General features: G+C 46.7%; 1 protein-coding gene across 1 annotated transcript in view; it reads right to left on the bottom strand.

Moving 5' to 3' along the window:
- Positions 1-15,085, bottom strand: part of LOC146019754 (maltase-glucoamylase-like) — a 146,258-nt gene extending 131,173 nt beyond the window's left edge. Inside the window, exons 1-3 of the mRNA XM_083152286.1 lie at positions 14,993-15,085; positions 10,586-10,706; positions 6,266-6,345 (exon numbers count right to left, since the gene is read on the bottom strand). Coding sequence (XP_083008412.1) covers positions 6,266-6,345; positions 10,586-10,706 — 201 coding nt within the window. The 5' untranslated portion in view covers positions 14,993-15,085. The remainder of the gene's footprint in view (positions 1-6,265; positions 6,346-10,585; positions 10,707-14,992) is intronic.
- Positions 15,086-16,261: the final 1,176 nt, after the last annotated feature.

Below are 16,261 nucleotides of genomic sequence, written 5' to 3'. Positions count from 1 at the left end.
CGTAGCAGTAATAAGGCCCCAGATACAGGAGCGCTACCAGTCAGTACTTATAGAGAGCGTTACTATACCTCGGAAGCTCCTGGCTCTGGGAAGCTGGAAACGTAGCAGTAATAAGGCTCCAGATACAGGAGCGCTACCTGTCAGTGCTTATAGAGAGTGTTACTATACCTCGGAAGCTCCGGGCTCTGGGAAGCTGGAAACGTAGCAGTAATAAGGCTCCAGATACAGGAGCGCTACCAGTCAGTGCTTATAGAGAGCGGTACTATACCTCGGAAGCTCCGGGCTCTGGGAAGCTGGAAACGTACCAGTAATAAGGCTCCAGATACAGGAGCGCTACCAGTCAGTGCTTATAGAGAGCGTTACTATACCTCGGAAGCTCCGGGCTCTGGAAAGCTGGAAACGTAGCAGTAATAAGGCTCCAGATACAGGAGCGCTACCAGTCAGTGCTTATAGAGAGCGTTACTATACCTCGGAAGCTCCGGGCTCTGGGAAGCTGGAAACGTAGCAGTAATAAGGCTCCAGATACAGGAGTGCTACCAGTCGGTGCTTATAGAGAGCGTTACTATACCTCGCAAGCTCCGGGCTCTGGGAAGCTGGAAACATAGCAGTAATAAGGCTCCAGATACAGGAGCGCTACCAGTCAGTGCTTACAGAGAGCGCTACTATACCTCGGAAGCTCCGGGCTCTGGGAAGCTGGAAACGTAGCAGTAATAAGGCTCCAGATACAGGAGTGCTACCAGTCAGTGCTTATAGAGAGCATTACTATACCTCGGAAGCTCCGGCTCTGGGAAGCTGGAAACGTAGCAGTAATAAGGCTCCAGATACAGGAGCGCTACCAGTCAGTGCTTATAGAGAGCGTTACTATACCTCGGAAGCTCCGGGCTCTGGAAAGCTGGAAACGTAGCAGTAATAAGGCTCCAGATACAGGAGCGCTACCAGTCAGTGCTTATAGAGAGCGTTACTATACCTCGGAAGCTCCGGGCTCTGGGAAGCTGGAAACGTAGCAGTAATAAGGCTCCAGATACAGGAGTGCTACCAGTCAGTGCTTATAGAGAGCGTTACTATACCTCGGAAGCTCCGGGCTCTGGGAAGCTGGAAACATAGCAGTAATAAGGCTCCAGATACAGGAGCGCTACCAGTCAGTGCTTATAGAGAGTGTTACTATACCTCGGAAGCTCCGGGCTCTGGGAAGCTGGAAACGTAGCAGTAATAAGGCTCCAGATACAGGAGCGCTACCAGTCAGTGCTTATAGAGAGCATTACTATACCTCGGAAGCTCCGGGCTCTGGGAAGCTGGAAACGTAGCAGTAATAAGGCTCCAGATACAGGAGCGCTACCAGTCAGTGCTTATAGAGAGCGTTACTATACCTCTGAAGCTCCGGGCTCTGGGAAGCTGGAAACATAGCGGTAATAAGGCTCCAGATACAGGAACGCTACCAGTCAGTGCTTATAGAGAGCGTTACTATACCTCGGAAGCTCCGGGCTCTGGGAAGCTGGAAACGTAGCAGTAATAAGGCTCCAGATACAGGAGCGCTACCAGTCAGTGCTTATAGAGAGCGTTACTATACCTCGGAAGCTCCGGGCTCTGGGAAGCTGGAAACATAGCAGTAATAAGGCTCCAGATACAGGAGCGCTACCAGTCAGTGCTTATAGAGAGCGTTACTATACCTCGGAAGCTCCTGGCTCTGGGAAGCTGGAAACGTAGCAGTAATAAGGCTCCAGATACAGGAGCGCTACCAGTCAGTGCTTATAGAGAGTGTTACTATACCTCGGAAGCTCCGGGCTCTGGGAAGCTGGAAACGTAGCAGTAATAAGGCTCCAGATACAGGAGCGCTACCAGTCAGTGCTTATAGAGAGCGGTACTATACCTCAGAAGCTCCGGGCTCTGGGAAGCTGGAAACGTACCAGTAATAAGGCTCCAGATACAGGAGCGCTACCAGTCAGTGCTTATAGAGAGTGGTACTATACCTCAGAAGCTCCGGGCTCTGGGAAGCTGGAAACATACCAGTAATAAGGCTCCAGATACAGGAGCGCTACCAGTCAGTGCTTATAGAGAGCGTTACTATACCTCGGAAGCTCCGGGCTCTGGGAAGCTGGAAACATAGCAGTAATAAGGCTCCAGATACAGGAGCGCTACCAGTCAGTGCTTATAGAGAGCGTTACTATACCTCGGAAGCTCCAGGCTCTGGGAAGCTGGAAACGTAGCAGTAATAAGGCTCCAGATACAGGAGTGTTACCAGTAAGTGCTTATAAAGAGCGTTACTATACCTCGGAAGCTCCGGGCTCTGGGAAGCTGGAAACATAGCAGTAGTAAGGCTCCAGATACAGGAGCGCTACCAGTCAGTGCTTATAGAGAGCGTTACTATACCTCGGAAGCTCCGGGCTCTGGGATGCTGGAAACGTAGCAGTAATAAGGCTGCAGATACAGGAGTGCTACCAGTCAGTGCTTATAGAGAGCGTTACTGTACCTCGGAAGCTCCGGGCTCTGGGAAGCTGGAAACGTAGCAGTAATAAGGCTCCAGATACAGGAGTGTTACCAGTCAGTGCTTATAGAGAGCGTTACTATACCTCGGAAGCTCCAGGCTCTGGGAAGCTGGAAACATAGCAGTAATAAGGCTCCAGATACAGGAGTGCTACCAGTCAGTGCTTATAGAGAGCGTTACTATACCTCGGAAGCTCCGGGCTCTGGGATGCTGGAAACGTAGCAGTAATAAGGCTCCAGATACAGGAGTGCTACCAGTCAGTGCTTATAGAGAGCGTTACTATACCTCGGAAGCTCCAGGCTCTGGGAAGCTGGAAACATAGCAGTAGTAAGGCTCCAGATACAGGAGCGCTACCAGTCAGTGCTTATAGAGAGCGTTACTATACCTCTGAGGCTCCGGGCTCTGGGAAGCTGGAAACGTACCAGTAATAAGGCTCCAGATACAGGAGCGCTACCAGTCAGTGCTTATAGAGAGCGTTACTATACCACGGAAGCTCCAGGCTCTGGGAAGCTGGAAACATAGCAGTAGTAAGGCTCCAGATACAGGAGCGCTACCAGTCAGTGCTTATAGAGAGCGTTACTATACCTCTGAGGCTCCGGGCTCTGGGAAGCTGGAAACGTAGCAGTAATAAGGCTCCAGATACAGGAGTGCTACCAGTCAGTGCTTATAGAGAGCGGTACTATACCTCAGAAGCTCCGGGCTCTGGGAAGCTGGAAACGTAGCAGTAATAAGGCTCCAGATACAGGAGCGCTACCAGTCAGTGCTTATAGAGAGCGTTACTATACCTCTGAGGCTCCGGGCTCTGGGAAGCTGGAAACGTAGCAGTAATAAGGCTCCAGATACAGGAGCGCTACCAGTCAGTGCTTATAGAGAGCGTTACTATACCTCGGAAGCTCCGGGCTCTGGGAAGCTGGAAACGTAGCAGTAATAAGGCTACAGATACAGGAGCGCTACCAGTCAGTGCTTATAGAGAGCGTTACTATACCTCGGAAGCTCCGGGCTCTGGGAAGCTGGAAACATAGCAGTAATAAGGCTCCAGATACAGGAGTGTTACCAGTCAGTGCTTATAGAGAGCGTTACTATACCTCGGAAGCTCCGGGCTCTGGGAAGCTGGAAACATAGCAGTAATAAGGCTCCAGATACAGGAGCGCTACCAGTCAGTGCTTATAGAGAGCGTTACTATACCTCGGAAGCTCCGGGCTCTGGGTAGCTGGAAACGTAGCAGTAATAAGGCTCCAGATACAGGAGCGCTACCAGTCAGTGCTTATAGAGAGTGTTACTATACCTCGGAAGCTCCGGCTCTGGGAAGCTGGAAACGTAGCAGTAATAAGGCTCCAGATACAGGAGCGCTACCAGTCAGTGCTTATAGAGAGCGTTACTATACCTCGGAAGCTCCGGGCTCTGGGAAGCTGGAAACGTAGCAGTAATAAGGCTCCAGATACTGAAGCGTTACCAGTCAGTGCTTATAGAGAGTGTTACTATACCTCGGAAGCTCCGGCTCTGGGAAGCTGGAAACGTAGCAGTAATAAGGCTCCAGATACAGGAGCGCTACCAGTCAGTGCTTATAGAGAGCGTTACTATACCTCGGAAGCTCCGGGCTCTGGGAAGCTGGAAACGTAGCAGTAGTAAGGCTCCAGATACAGGAGTGTTACCAGTCAGTGCTTATAGAGAGTGTTACTATACCTCGGAAGCTCCGGGCTCTGGGAAGCTGGAAACGTAGCAGTAATAAGGCTCCAGATACAGGAGCGCTACCAGTCAGTGCTTATAGAGAGCGGTACTATACCTCAGAAGCTCCGGGCTCTGGGAAGCTGGAAACGTACCAGTAATAAGGCTCCAGATACAGGAGCGCTTTCAGTCAGTGCTTATAGAGAGCGTTACTATACCTCGGAAGCTCCGGGCTCTGGGAAGCTTGAAATGTAGCAGTAATAAGGCTCCAAATACAGGAGTGCTACCAGTCAGTGCTTATAGAGAGTGTTACTATACCTCGGAAGCTCCGGGCTCTGGGAAGCTGGAAACGTAGCAGTAATAAGGCTCCAGATACAGGAGTGCTACCAGTCAGTGCTTATAGAGAGCGGTACTATACCTCGGAAGCTCCGGGCTCTGGGAAGCTGGAAACGTAGCAGTAATAAGGCTCCAGATACAGGAGTGCTACCAGTCAGTGCTTATAGAGAGCGGTACTATACCTCAGAAGCTCCGGGCTCTGGGAAGCTGGAAACGTACCAGTAATAAGGCTCCAGATACAGGAGCGCTACCAGTCAGTGCTTATAGAGAGCGTTACTATACCTCGGAAGCTCCGGGCTCTGGGAAGCTGGAAACGTAGCAGTAATAAGGCTCCAGATACAGGAGCGCTACCTGTCAGTGCTTATAGAGAGTGTTACTATACCTCGGAAGCTCCGGGCTCTGGGAAGCTGGAAACATAGCAGTAATAAGGCACCAGATACAGGAGCGCTACCAGTCAGTGCTTATAGAAAGCGTTACTATACCTCGGAAGCTCCGGGCTCTGGGAAGCTGGAAACGTAGCAGTAATAAGGCTCCAGATACAGGAGCGCTACCAGTCAGTGCTTATAGAGAGCGTTACTATACCTCGGAAGCTCCGGGCTCTGGGAAGTTGGAAACGTAGCAGTAATAAGGCTCCAGATACAGGAGCGCTACCAGTCAGTGCTTATAGAGAGCGTTACTATACCTCGGAAGCTCCGGGCTCTGGGAAGCTGGAAACATAGCAGTAGTAAGGCTTCAGATACAGGAGCGCTACCAGTCAGTGCTTATAGAGAGCGTTACTATACCTCGGAAGCTCCGGGCCCTGGGAAGCTGGAAACGTAGCAGTAATAAGGCTCCAGATACAGGAGCGCTACCAGTCAGTGCTTATAGAGAGTGTTACTATACCTCGGAAGCTCCGGGCTCTGGGAAGCTGGAAACGTAGCAGTAATAAGGCTCCAGATACAGGAGCGCTACCAGTCAGTGCTTATAGAGAGCGGTACTATACCTCAGAAGCTCCGGGCTCTGGGAAGTTGGAAACGTAGCAGTAATAAGGCTCCAGATACAGGAGCGCTACCTGTCAGTGCTTATAGAGAGTGTTACTATACCTCGGAAGCTCCAGGCTCTGGGAAGCTGGAAACGTACCAGTAATAAGGCTCCAGATACAGGAGCGCTACCAGTCAGTGCTTATAGAGAGCGTTACTATACCTCGGAAGCTTCGGGCTCTGGGAAGCTGGAAACATAGCAGTAATAAGGCTCCAGATACAGGAGTGCTACCAGTCAGTGCTTATAGAGAGCGGTACTATACCTCAGAAGCTCCGGGCTCTGGGAAGCTGGAAACGTACCAGTAATAAGGCTCCAGATACAGGAGCGCTACCAGTCAGTGCTTATAGAGAGCGTTACTATACCTCGGAAGCTCCGGGCTCTGGGAAGCTGGAAACGTAGCAGTAATAAGGCTCCAGATACAGGAGCGCTACCTGTCAGTGCTTATAGAGAGTGTTACTATACCTCGGAAGCTCCGGGCTCTGGGAAGCTGGAAACATAGCAGTAATAAGGCACCAGATACAGGAGCGCTACCAGTCAGTGCTTATAGAAAGCGTTACTATACCTCGGAAGCTCCGGGCTCTGGGAAGCTGGAAACGTAGCAGTAATAAGGCTCCAGATACAGGAGCGCTACCAGTCAGTGCTTATAGAGAGTGTTACTATACCTCAGAAGCTCCGGGCTCTGGGAAGCTGGAAACGTAGCAGTAATAAGGCTCCAGATACAGGAGCGCTACCAGTCAGTGCTTATAGAGAGCGTTACTATACCTCGGAAGCTCCGGGCTCTGGGAAGCAGTCTATCCGGTCATTGATCGCGATATCAGAGCACTGTGCAGCCCTCGCTTGTCCTGAATGCATAAAGACATAGGAATAAATGTATATCAGTGAGAGACTCATTATTCGCCAATATAAATATTCCAAAATCATTATTGTACAGAAATATATGTAGTATATCAAAGCTTGGAGAGATACAAAGTGGAGAGAGGCAATGGGAGAAATGTAATAGGCTTTCGTTCCCAACACTCCACTGAGACAGCACTGACTAAAGTGGTGAATAATCTGGTAACTGTCAAGTCTAAAGACCATTACTCACTACTTATTCTTCTAGATCTTTCTGCTGCCTTTGACACTGTGGATCACTCTCTTCTCTTACAAACACTACACTCCCTAGGTCTTAATGATACAGCCCTTTCCTGGTTCACATCTCACCTATCTGATCGCTCTTTCAGTGTTCGCTTCTCTGACTCTACTTCCTCCTCACTACCTCTGTCAGTCGGAGTTCCGCAAGGCTCAGTCTTAGGTCCTCTGCTTTTCTCAATCTATACTTCCTCTCTTGGCAAACTAATCAGCTCTTTCGGATTTCAGTATCACTTATATGCGGATGATACTCAAATCTATCAACCCCAAAGTTGTCACCACTGGTTTTGGGCCGAGTCTATGAATGTCTTCTCGCCACCTCAAACTCAATATTGAGAGGTGATATGATTAGTATGTTCAAATACAGGAATGGGAATCATATGGTACTGGGAGATGATTGGTCAGTAACAGGCCTATACTTAGGACACGCGGCCATGTACTGAGGCTCGAGGAAAAGAAATTCCGTTCAGAATTAAGAAGAGGATTCTTCACCATTAGAGCAGTAACATTCTGGAACTCATTACCGGTGGGGTGATTACAGCAGCTACTGTTAATGAATTTATATCAAAACTGGATATACAGAATTCTTGGCCACTAAGGGAATCCTATAGATATGACTTACTCACGTCAGTAGTTACAAGTTAAGAAGATGAACTCGATGGACTAATGTCTTTTTTTAGCCTTAATTACTATATTACTATACAATATTACTATATTGATAGCAGAGTATGGGCTCAGTATACTTTCTTGACATTCAAAATACAGACAAGCATTGGCAGACAGTCAAAATACAGACACCTTTTAAATGCCAACTTTCAAAACGTCAACACCTTTCAGACTTCGCAAAATCTCTGGTTGATGCGCATTTATGTGCAAAAACCTGGGACAATGGAATATATCTGAAAGGCGTATCAGTAATAAATGAAATATACAGTTACTGCATTCAGGTTGTTTCAGTGTTACAATGTTCCAGTATCAAAAGAAATAAAATATTTGATACAAAATTGAATAAATAAACAAATAAAATTGCAGAAAAACTCAAATGGAAGCTGCAAGTTTCCCGGATGTGAATTGATTGCATTGTGTAGGATACAGTAGTAATCCCATGCATTGTGCATGATACAGTAGTAATCCCATGCATTGTGCAGGACACAGTAGTAATCCCATGCATTGTGCAGGACACAGTAGTAATTCCATGCATTGTGCAGGACACAGTAGTAATTCCATGCAATGTGCAGGATACAGTAGTAATTCCATGCAGTGTGCAGGACACAGTAGTAATTCCATGCAATGTGCAGGATACAGTAGTATTTCCATGCATTATGCAGGACACAGTAGTAATTCCATGCATTGTGCAGGATACAGTAGTAATTACATGCATTGTGTAGGATACAGTAGTAATTCCATGCATTGTGCAGGATACAGTAGTAATTACATGCATTGTGCAGGATACAGTAGTAATTCCATGTAATGTGCAGGGTAAAGTAGTAATTCCATGCATTGTGCAGGATACAGTAGTAATTCCATGCACATTGTGCAGGACACAGTAGTAATCCCATGCATTGTGCAGGATACAGTAGTAATTACATGCATTGTGCAGGATACAGTAGTAATTACATGCATTGTGTAGGATACAGTAGTAATTCCATGCATTATGCAGGATACAGTAGTAGTTCCATGCATTGTGCAGGATACAGTAGTAATTCCATGCATTGTGCAGGATACAGTAGTAATTCCATGCATTGTGCAGGATACAGTAGTAATTCCATGCATTGTGCAGGATACAGTAGTAATTACATGCATTGTGTAGGATACATTAGTAGTTCCATGCATTGTGCAGGATACAGTAGTAACTCCATGCATTGTGCAGGATACAGTAGTAATTCCATGCATTGTGCAGGATACAGTAGTAATTCCATGCAGTGTGCAGGACACAGTAGTAATTCCATGCAATGTGCAGGATATAGTAGTATTTCCATGCATTATGCAGGACACAGTAGTAATTCTATGCATTGTGCAGGATACAGTAGTAATTCCATGCATTGTGCAGGATACAGTAGTAATTCCATGCATTGTGCAGGATACAGTAGTAATTCCATGCATTGTGCAGGATACAGTAGTAATTACATGCATTGTGTAGGATACATTAGTAGTTCCATGCATTGTGCAGGATACAGTAGTAACTCCATGCATTGTGCAGGATACAGTAGTAATTCCATGCATTGTGCAGGATACAGTAGTAATTCCATGCAGTGTGCAGGACACAGTAGTAATTCCATGCAATGTGCAGGATATAGTAGTATTTCCATGCATTATGCAGGACACAGTAGTAATCCCATGCATTGTGCAGGATACAGTAGTAATTACATGCATTGTGTAGGATACAGTAGTAATTCCATGCATTGTGCAGGATACAGTAGTAATTACATGCATTGTGCAGGATACAGTAGTAATTCCATGTAATGTGCAGGGTAAAGTAGTAATTCCATGCATTGTGCAGGATACAGTAGTAATTCCATGCATTTTGCAGGACACAGTAGTAATCCCATGCATTGTGCAGAATACAGTAGTAATTCCATGTAATGTGCAGGATACAGTAGTAATTCCATGTAATGTGCAGGATACAGTAGTAATCCCATGCATTGTGCAGGATACAGTAGTAATCCCATGCATTGTGTAGGATACAGTAGTAATTCCATGCATTGTGCATGATACAGTAGTAATTACATGCATTGTGCAGGATACAGTAGTAATTCCATTCATTGTGTAGGATACAGTAGTAATTACATGCATTGTGTAGGATACAGTAGTAGTTCCATGCATTGTGCAGGATACAGTAGTAATTCCATGCATTGTGCAGGATACAGTAGTAATTCCATGCATTGTGCAGGATACAGTAGTAATTCTATGCATTGTGCAGGATACAGTAGTAATTCCATGCATTGTGCAGGATACAGTAGTAATTCCATGCATTGTGCAGGATACAGTAGTAATTCCATGCATTGTGCAGGATACAGTAGTAATTCCATGCATTGTGCAGGATACAGTAGTAATCCCATGCATTGTGCAGGATACAGTAGTAATTCCATGCATTGTGCAGGATACAGTAGTAATTACATGCATTGTGTAGGATACAGTAGAAGTTCCATGCATTGTGCAGGATACAGTAGTAATTCCATGCATTGTGCAGGACACAGTAGTAATTCCATGCATTGTGCAGGATACAGTAGTAATTCCATGCATTGTGCAGGAAACAGTAGTAATTCCATGCATTGTGCAGGAAACAGTAGTAATTCCATGCATTGTGCAGGACACAGTAGTAATCCCATGCATTGTGCAGGATACAGTAGTAATTACATGCATTGTGCAGGATACAGTAGTAATTCCATGCATTGTGCAGGATACAGTAGTAATTACATGCATTGTGCAGGATACAGTAGTAATTCCATGCACTGTGCAGGACACAGTAGTAATCCCATGCATTGTGCAGGATACAGTAGTAATCCCATGAACTATCCAGGATACAGTAGTACCTTCCCCTCGCCATGCTTCGGGCACGGTGCCTCACTACGCTAGGCACACTGTAATCTCCCACCACACCCTAGTGGATGGTAGGGCATGAAATACCACTTGTCGGCACATGCCGGCTCAAAAGCAGTCAAAACCCCATGTCGACCTGTTGACAGTCGACCTAGACCATGTTGACCTAATGATTGTGTTGACCTAATGACCTGTCGACCTAAAGCTCAAAAGCAGTCAAAACCCCATGTCGACCTTGACCGATGTTAACCTAGACCCATGTCGACCTAATGGTGTCAACCCGATGCTTGTAGACCAACTTATTGTAGACTAAATGACTGTATCCCAGTAATTCCATGCAATGTGCTAGATACAGTAGTTCTTATATGTTTGCATATACACTAACTGGTCTGTTTGTGATCCATTTATTACCATTTTCCTTGAGTCCTGGTTCATTTGTTGGAACAGCAAACACTATCGATAGTTGTGTGACTGAAATAAATAGCACAATGAGTGATATCTTCTCAGAACGACATTTTCTTTTTTTCCCCATCTAAGAAAGAAAATAGAGAAACAAAGGACAAATTAAGATTTGCAACAAACTCCCCATGTAATGATTCCCCAGTGTGCGCAGTCTGTGTGTAGCCCAGGACTTACTCAGCGGCTGTGATAGAACCAGGCTGATCGGAGGTGGAGCTGACGTCACATGACTTCCCCTCACACACGTGGCCACGCCTGCGTATTACCTGACACTCCCAGATAACAGCCGCTCACCATGTAATGATTCCCCAGTTTGTGCAGTCTGTGTGTAGCCCAGGACTTACTCAGCGGCTGTGATAGAATCAGGCTGATCGGGGGCGGAGCTGACATCACATGACTTCCCCTCATACACCTGGCCATGCCTGTGTATTACCTGACACTCCCAGATAACAGCCGCTCACCATGTAAGGATTCCCCAGTGTGTGTAGTGTGTGCGTAGCCCAGGACTTACTCAGCGGCTGTGATAGAATCAGGCTGATCAGGGGCGGAGCTGACGTCACATGACTTCTCCTCACACACCAGAGCACACCTGCATATTCCCTGACACTCCCAGATAACAGCCGCTCACCATGTAAGGATTCCCCAGTGTGTGCAGTGTGTGTAGCCCAGGACTTACTCAGCGGCTGTGATAGAATCAGGCTGATCGGGGGCGGAGCTGACATCACATGACTTCCCCTCATACACCTGGCCATGCCTGTGTATTACCTGACACTCCCAGATAACAGCCGCTCACCATGTAATGATTCCCCAGTGTGTGCAGTGTGTGTGTAGCCCAGGACTTACTCAGCGGCTGTGATAGAATCAGGCTGATCGGGGGCGGAGCTGATGTCACATGACTTCCCCTCACACACCAGGCCACGCCTGCGTATTACCTGACACTCCCAGATAACAGCCGCTCGCCATGTAATGATTCCCCAGTGTGTGCATAGCCCAGGACTTTGTGATGGTCATTATGTGTATAAGCAGCACTTCTACTGGGGACATTATGTACATTTGTCAGAATATTTGTCTTATGATACATTTTAATCTTTGCTATTTACATTCAACCTAAATCCAAGGTTGCTTTAAGTTAACCTTCTGGAGTATCGCCAGATGTTCTACAAGCCGAGAGTCACATCATTACCATTTAGAGGAGCAGCTACCTGTGGACCTCATAGCGTTACACCCTCCCAGCCTCAGCGGGGTAAGGGTAGCCCAAATTAGCCTCTAATACTACATAAGGAAACCTCTGCTCCGGATTGTTGCCTGTACAGTGCAGCTGAACTAAGTATATACTTTTCTAAAATACTCTTTAATTAAAATCATATTTATCTAAAAAAAACAAAAAGAGCAAATAAATTTCTGTCATTAATGAATGTATGAAAACAATGACATGACATGACAAGGGGGGTTATTCACAGTTATTTGATGTTGAGCGAATTCACATGGATTATGGAATGACTGCACATGCATACCACTCGCAGCGTCCATGGGAGAGCCCTAATAGCAAAGAAAGCATGGATCTAATCGCAATCCTCTCGCCGTTTGTCTGACAGGAAGCCGCCGTTTGTGGGTGGTGACCAGATGTTTTGGTACTCTTTACCTAGCACGGCGCCCACGATTTTGATCGTGGTCATCGCAGGTAAAAAATCGCGGCCATCGCGGGCAATAAATGCACTAAAAAATCGGGTGCGATGCGACCGACGCGATGCCCGCGATTTCCCATAGGGAACAATGTTAAATTTCTCAATTGACCCGATTTTACTGTTCAATGCCTCAATTGACCCAATTTTTCCATAGGAAACAATGTTAAATGGGCCACAGAGGCCAAATAGGCACCCTAAAGTGTGAAATGGCCCCCACAATTGTTAACGCCACCCCACGATCAACGTGAACCCGAAGCGTGGCGAGCGCAGCGAGCCCGCGAGGGGCGGCGGTACGCGTCCTACGACCTTTTCATACCCCCACTATCCACGTCGGCGTGGAGTTGAGAATAGAATAGTGTGGCGAGCGCAGCTGGATACCTTCACAGGTAAACGCGTCCCTTCACGGGCTTCACAGGTATCCGCGTCCGCTCGCCACGCTTCGGGCTCGGTGGCTCGCTGCGCTCGCCACACTATTCTATTCTCAACTCCACGCCGACGTGGATAGTGGGGGTATGAAAAGGTCATAGGGCGCGTACCGCCGCCCCTCGCGGGCTCGCTGCGCTCGCCAGGCTTCGGGTTCACGTTGATCGTGGGGTGGCGTTAACAATTGTGGTGGCCATTTCACACTTCAGGGTGGCTATTTGGCCACTGTGGGCCATTTAACATTGTTTCCTATGGAAAAATCGGGTCAATTGAGGCATTGAACAGGAAAATCGGGTCGATTGAGACATTTAACATTGTTCCCTATGGGAAATCGCGGGCATCGCGTCGGTCGCATCGCACCCGATTTTTTTAGTGCATTCAATGCCCGCGATGGGCGCCCTTCAAGGTAAAGAGTACCGATGTTTTCTTAAAGGAAAAGCGCAGGCATGCCCAGGAGTTTTCTGGGAGGGTCTGGGACAAGAGTTGTCAACAGGCGGGCTGACACTCTGCACTGTTATCCCCACCTTGGCTGAAAAGGGGGGTATGCCAGAGGGGATGTGGCTTCCATCTTCCTCACTCCAGGGGCGTGGCCTACATCACTTTCAAGGGTGGCACCCAGGTGTGGACCTCATCCCCCCACCCGGGTAGTGACGCCACTGTCTGTGATGTCTTGCTCAGGGCAGGTTTCCTTCTGTCTGGGCGGCTTTCTTCTCACAGTTATCTGCAAATTTGCAGATGAGCGATTAGGTCTGAATTAGGCCCAAAGCTGATGCCACATTACTTTGTGTTCCCTTTGCCTGTTGGTGGGGTTTTGCTATTACAAGCTGAGTATAGCCAGAAAGTGTTACTGGGATTGCTACAGTATGACATGGACATGTATGACATGGACATATATCACATGGACACATATGACATGGACACGTATGCCATGGACTCATATGACACGTCTATAGACATGACTTTTAGGAGTCGTATCTCTTGCATTAATTATAGGGGCCTAAATATCGCACATAACCAAAGCCGGTATTGCCTAGTTCCCCTCCACGGTGACCATTGACAGCCCCGGACGTGACAATAAATTTTGATATGAACAGAAAAGGGAATTGAAATTTAACAAGGTAAATAAAAGTTGTGGAGAAAGTATTTTATATAAAAATATTTGAAATGTGTTAATTAACAACTATCAATACATTAGTTATATTGAATACAGAGAGGCCCTGATTCTGGTTGACTCGGTAAGCTGCAAAATGCTTAGCGAGTCCCAGAGGGCCTACCCCGCCGCCCGCCGCCATATCCCCTCGCATTGCTCCGTGTGAATGTTCCGGCGACTATGCAAGTCCGCGAGTCCGTTCGCCAAGAGAGCCTGCACATGTGCATAAATCATTACATGCATGCACAGAAACAAAACATTGCTCCCCTGTGCGAACGTGCGGGGGAGTGAACAAACCAGAATGACCCCATTGGGTAAAGCTATAGCATTAAAAGGGGATGGAATATCCAACAGGAAAGAGATTAGTGGGGGTTACCGGAGTCCATCAATTTTGATCCAGGTCTATTTTTACCATCTGTGTTAATGTTCTAGCATTTAATTCTGATATATTGATTATGCAGTTTACGCCTATCCCCAGGGAGCCAGGACAAGGTGCAGCTCCAGACCCATATAATAATAATAATAATAATAATAATAATAATAATAATAATAGTAATAACAGCAACAACAGTTATAATAATAACAACATCAGCTGCTGATAAAAAAAATGATGTCATCATGTTGCCATATAAGGGCAGTCTGAGTTCTGACTCCTCCCACCTGTTTCAGAGAAACACAGCAGAGTGTGGGTGTGATAATAGAGAGGGACAGCAGGAGAAGGAGGGGTGCCGGGAAAGGGTACCCCTGTACTATAACTGTAGACTAGCGAATTACCACCACTCATTACTGATCTCTATATCTCTAAAGTATAATATAAATGTGCTCCAAAGCAGAAGATAAAATATTAGAGGTGTATTTAATTACGCTGTGAAATACAGGATGAATGTCATGCGCTAATGTAGCAGAGATGAGGGCGCCCAGGTCACCCGTTCTCTCTGCCACTGATTACCTGATAATAGCATTATGTTTTGAAAATATTTAACCCGGGGTCAGTTGGAAAAGACACAACCAGAGCGATTCTCAGCCTGACCACGGTATCCTGGAAGAACCAATATAATAACATATAATAAATATAATAATGTCTCTGTAATAGGTTCTTACCTGGGTGTCAGGAATGGGTGTGTGGAATAATGTTTTGGGTTATGTTCTCACCTGAGTGAGATCAGAGGCACAGACTTTGGACGCGTCTGAGATTTGTTTGGCCAGGTCAATAAATAGCAGTGTGCAAAGTTTACTCCTGATATAGTGGCGGGGTCCAATAGCCTATAGCCAGCTGACTACTGTACCTACTACTACTACTACTACTACTACTGTACCACACTGTCCAGCTATAGCTATCATGCACCGCACACTAGTTGCTGTGTGGATGGGGGAGAAGAAAAGAAAAATTATTGAAGAATCCGGTAAAATTAATATTTGAGTGTGGTAATAAAACCTTTCAACATAATTAATTCCCAGACACTCCAGGTGAGGAGAAACAGCTTTTTATCTTTAGGAAAAAAGTTCCTTTATTCCTATAAGGTGTAGATATACATAATAAGTGGTACATTTATTACCTTACATCTATATCTATATCTGTACCACTTATTATGTACAGTACTGTATCTACACCTTACAGGAATAAAGGAACTTTTTTCCTAAAGAGAACAAGCTGTTTCTCCTCACCTGGAGTGTCTGGGAACGAATTATGTTGAAAGCTATTATTACCACACTCAAATATTAATCTTACTGGATTATTCAATTATTTTTCTTTTTCATGCCTACCACCACTTTGTTCTTTTGTTCTTCTTTTTGTTTTGTACTACTTCATCATTAGATGGTCGATTGACTGATTTTTTCCCCCTGCTCGCAAGTCTTGACTGACTTATGCTGGGTACACACCAGGACGACTAGGGCCCGATCCCCTCAATCTAGATCCAATTCCGACCAATTGGATGTAGATTGTGTGCTGATTGGGCCCTTTTCTGTCCTGGTGTGGACCGATACCGATCCGATGCGCGGTCCCGCGGGTCGGTCGTCGTTATTGAGATCCTACCTGCTGCAGGTAGGATCTCAATGACGACCATACAGCCGGGTGCGGGTCGCCATCGGATCGGACCCGCTCACGGTGCACATCGTGAGCGGGTCGTGCCCCCCCCGCGTCACCGTGAGCGGGTCGGACGAGCCACTGACGACCCGCTCACGATGTGCATAGGCCGCCATACATTATACGATTTGGCCCCGATTTCACCCGATCCAGATGGATCGGGCAGTTAAATCGGGCCAAATCGCATGTATTGACACCCGGTCCGACCCGATGCGCGGTCCCGTGCGCATCGGGTCAGAGTCGGGACGTCGGACCGGCTGCACATAAGATAAATCTTATGTGCA

Source organism: Crinia signifera, chromosome 7, assembly GCF_055691185.1.
Source record: "Crinia signifera chromosome 7, ASM5569118v1, whole genome shotgun sequence".
Classification (NCBI taxonomy): domain Eukaryota; kingdom Metazoa; phylum Chordata; class Amphibia; order Anura; family Myobatrachidae; genus Crinia; species Crinia signifera.
This window is presented reverse-complemented; position numbering and strand designations above follow the sequence as displayed.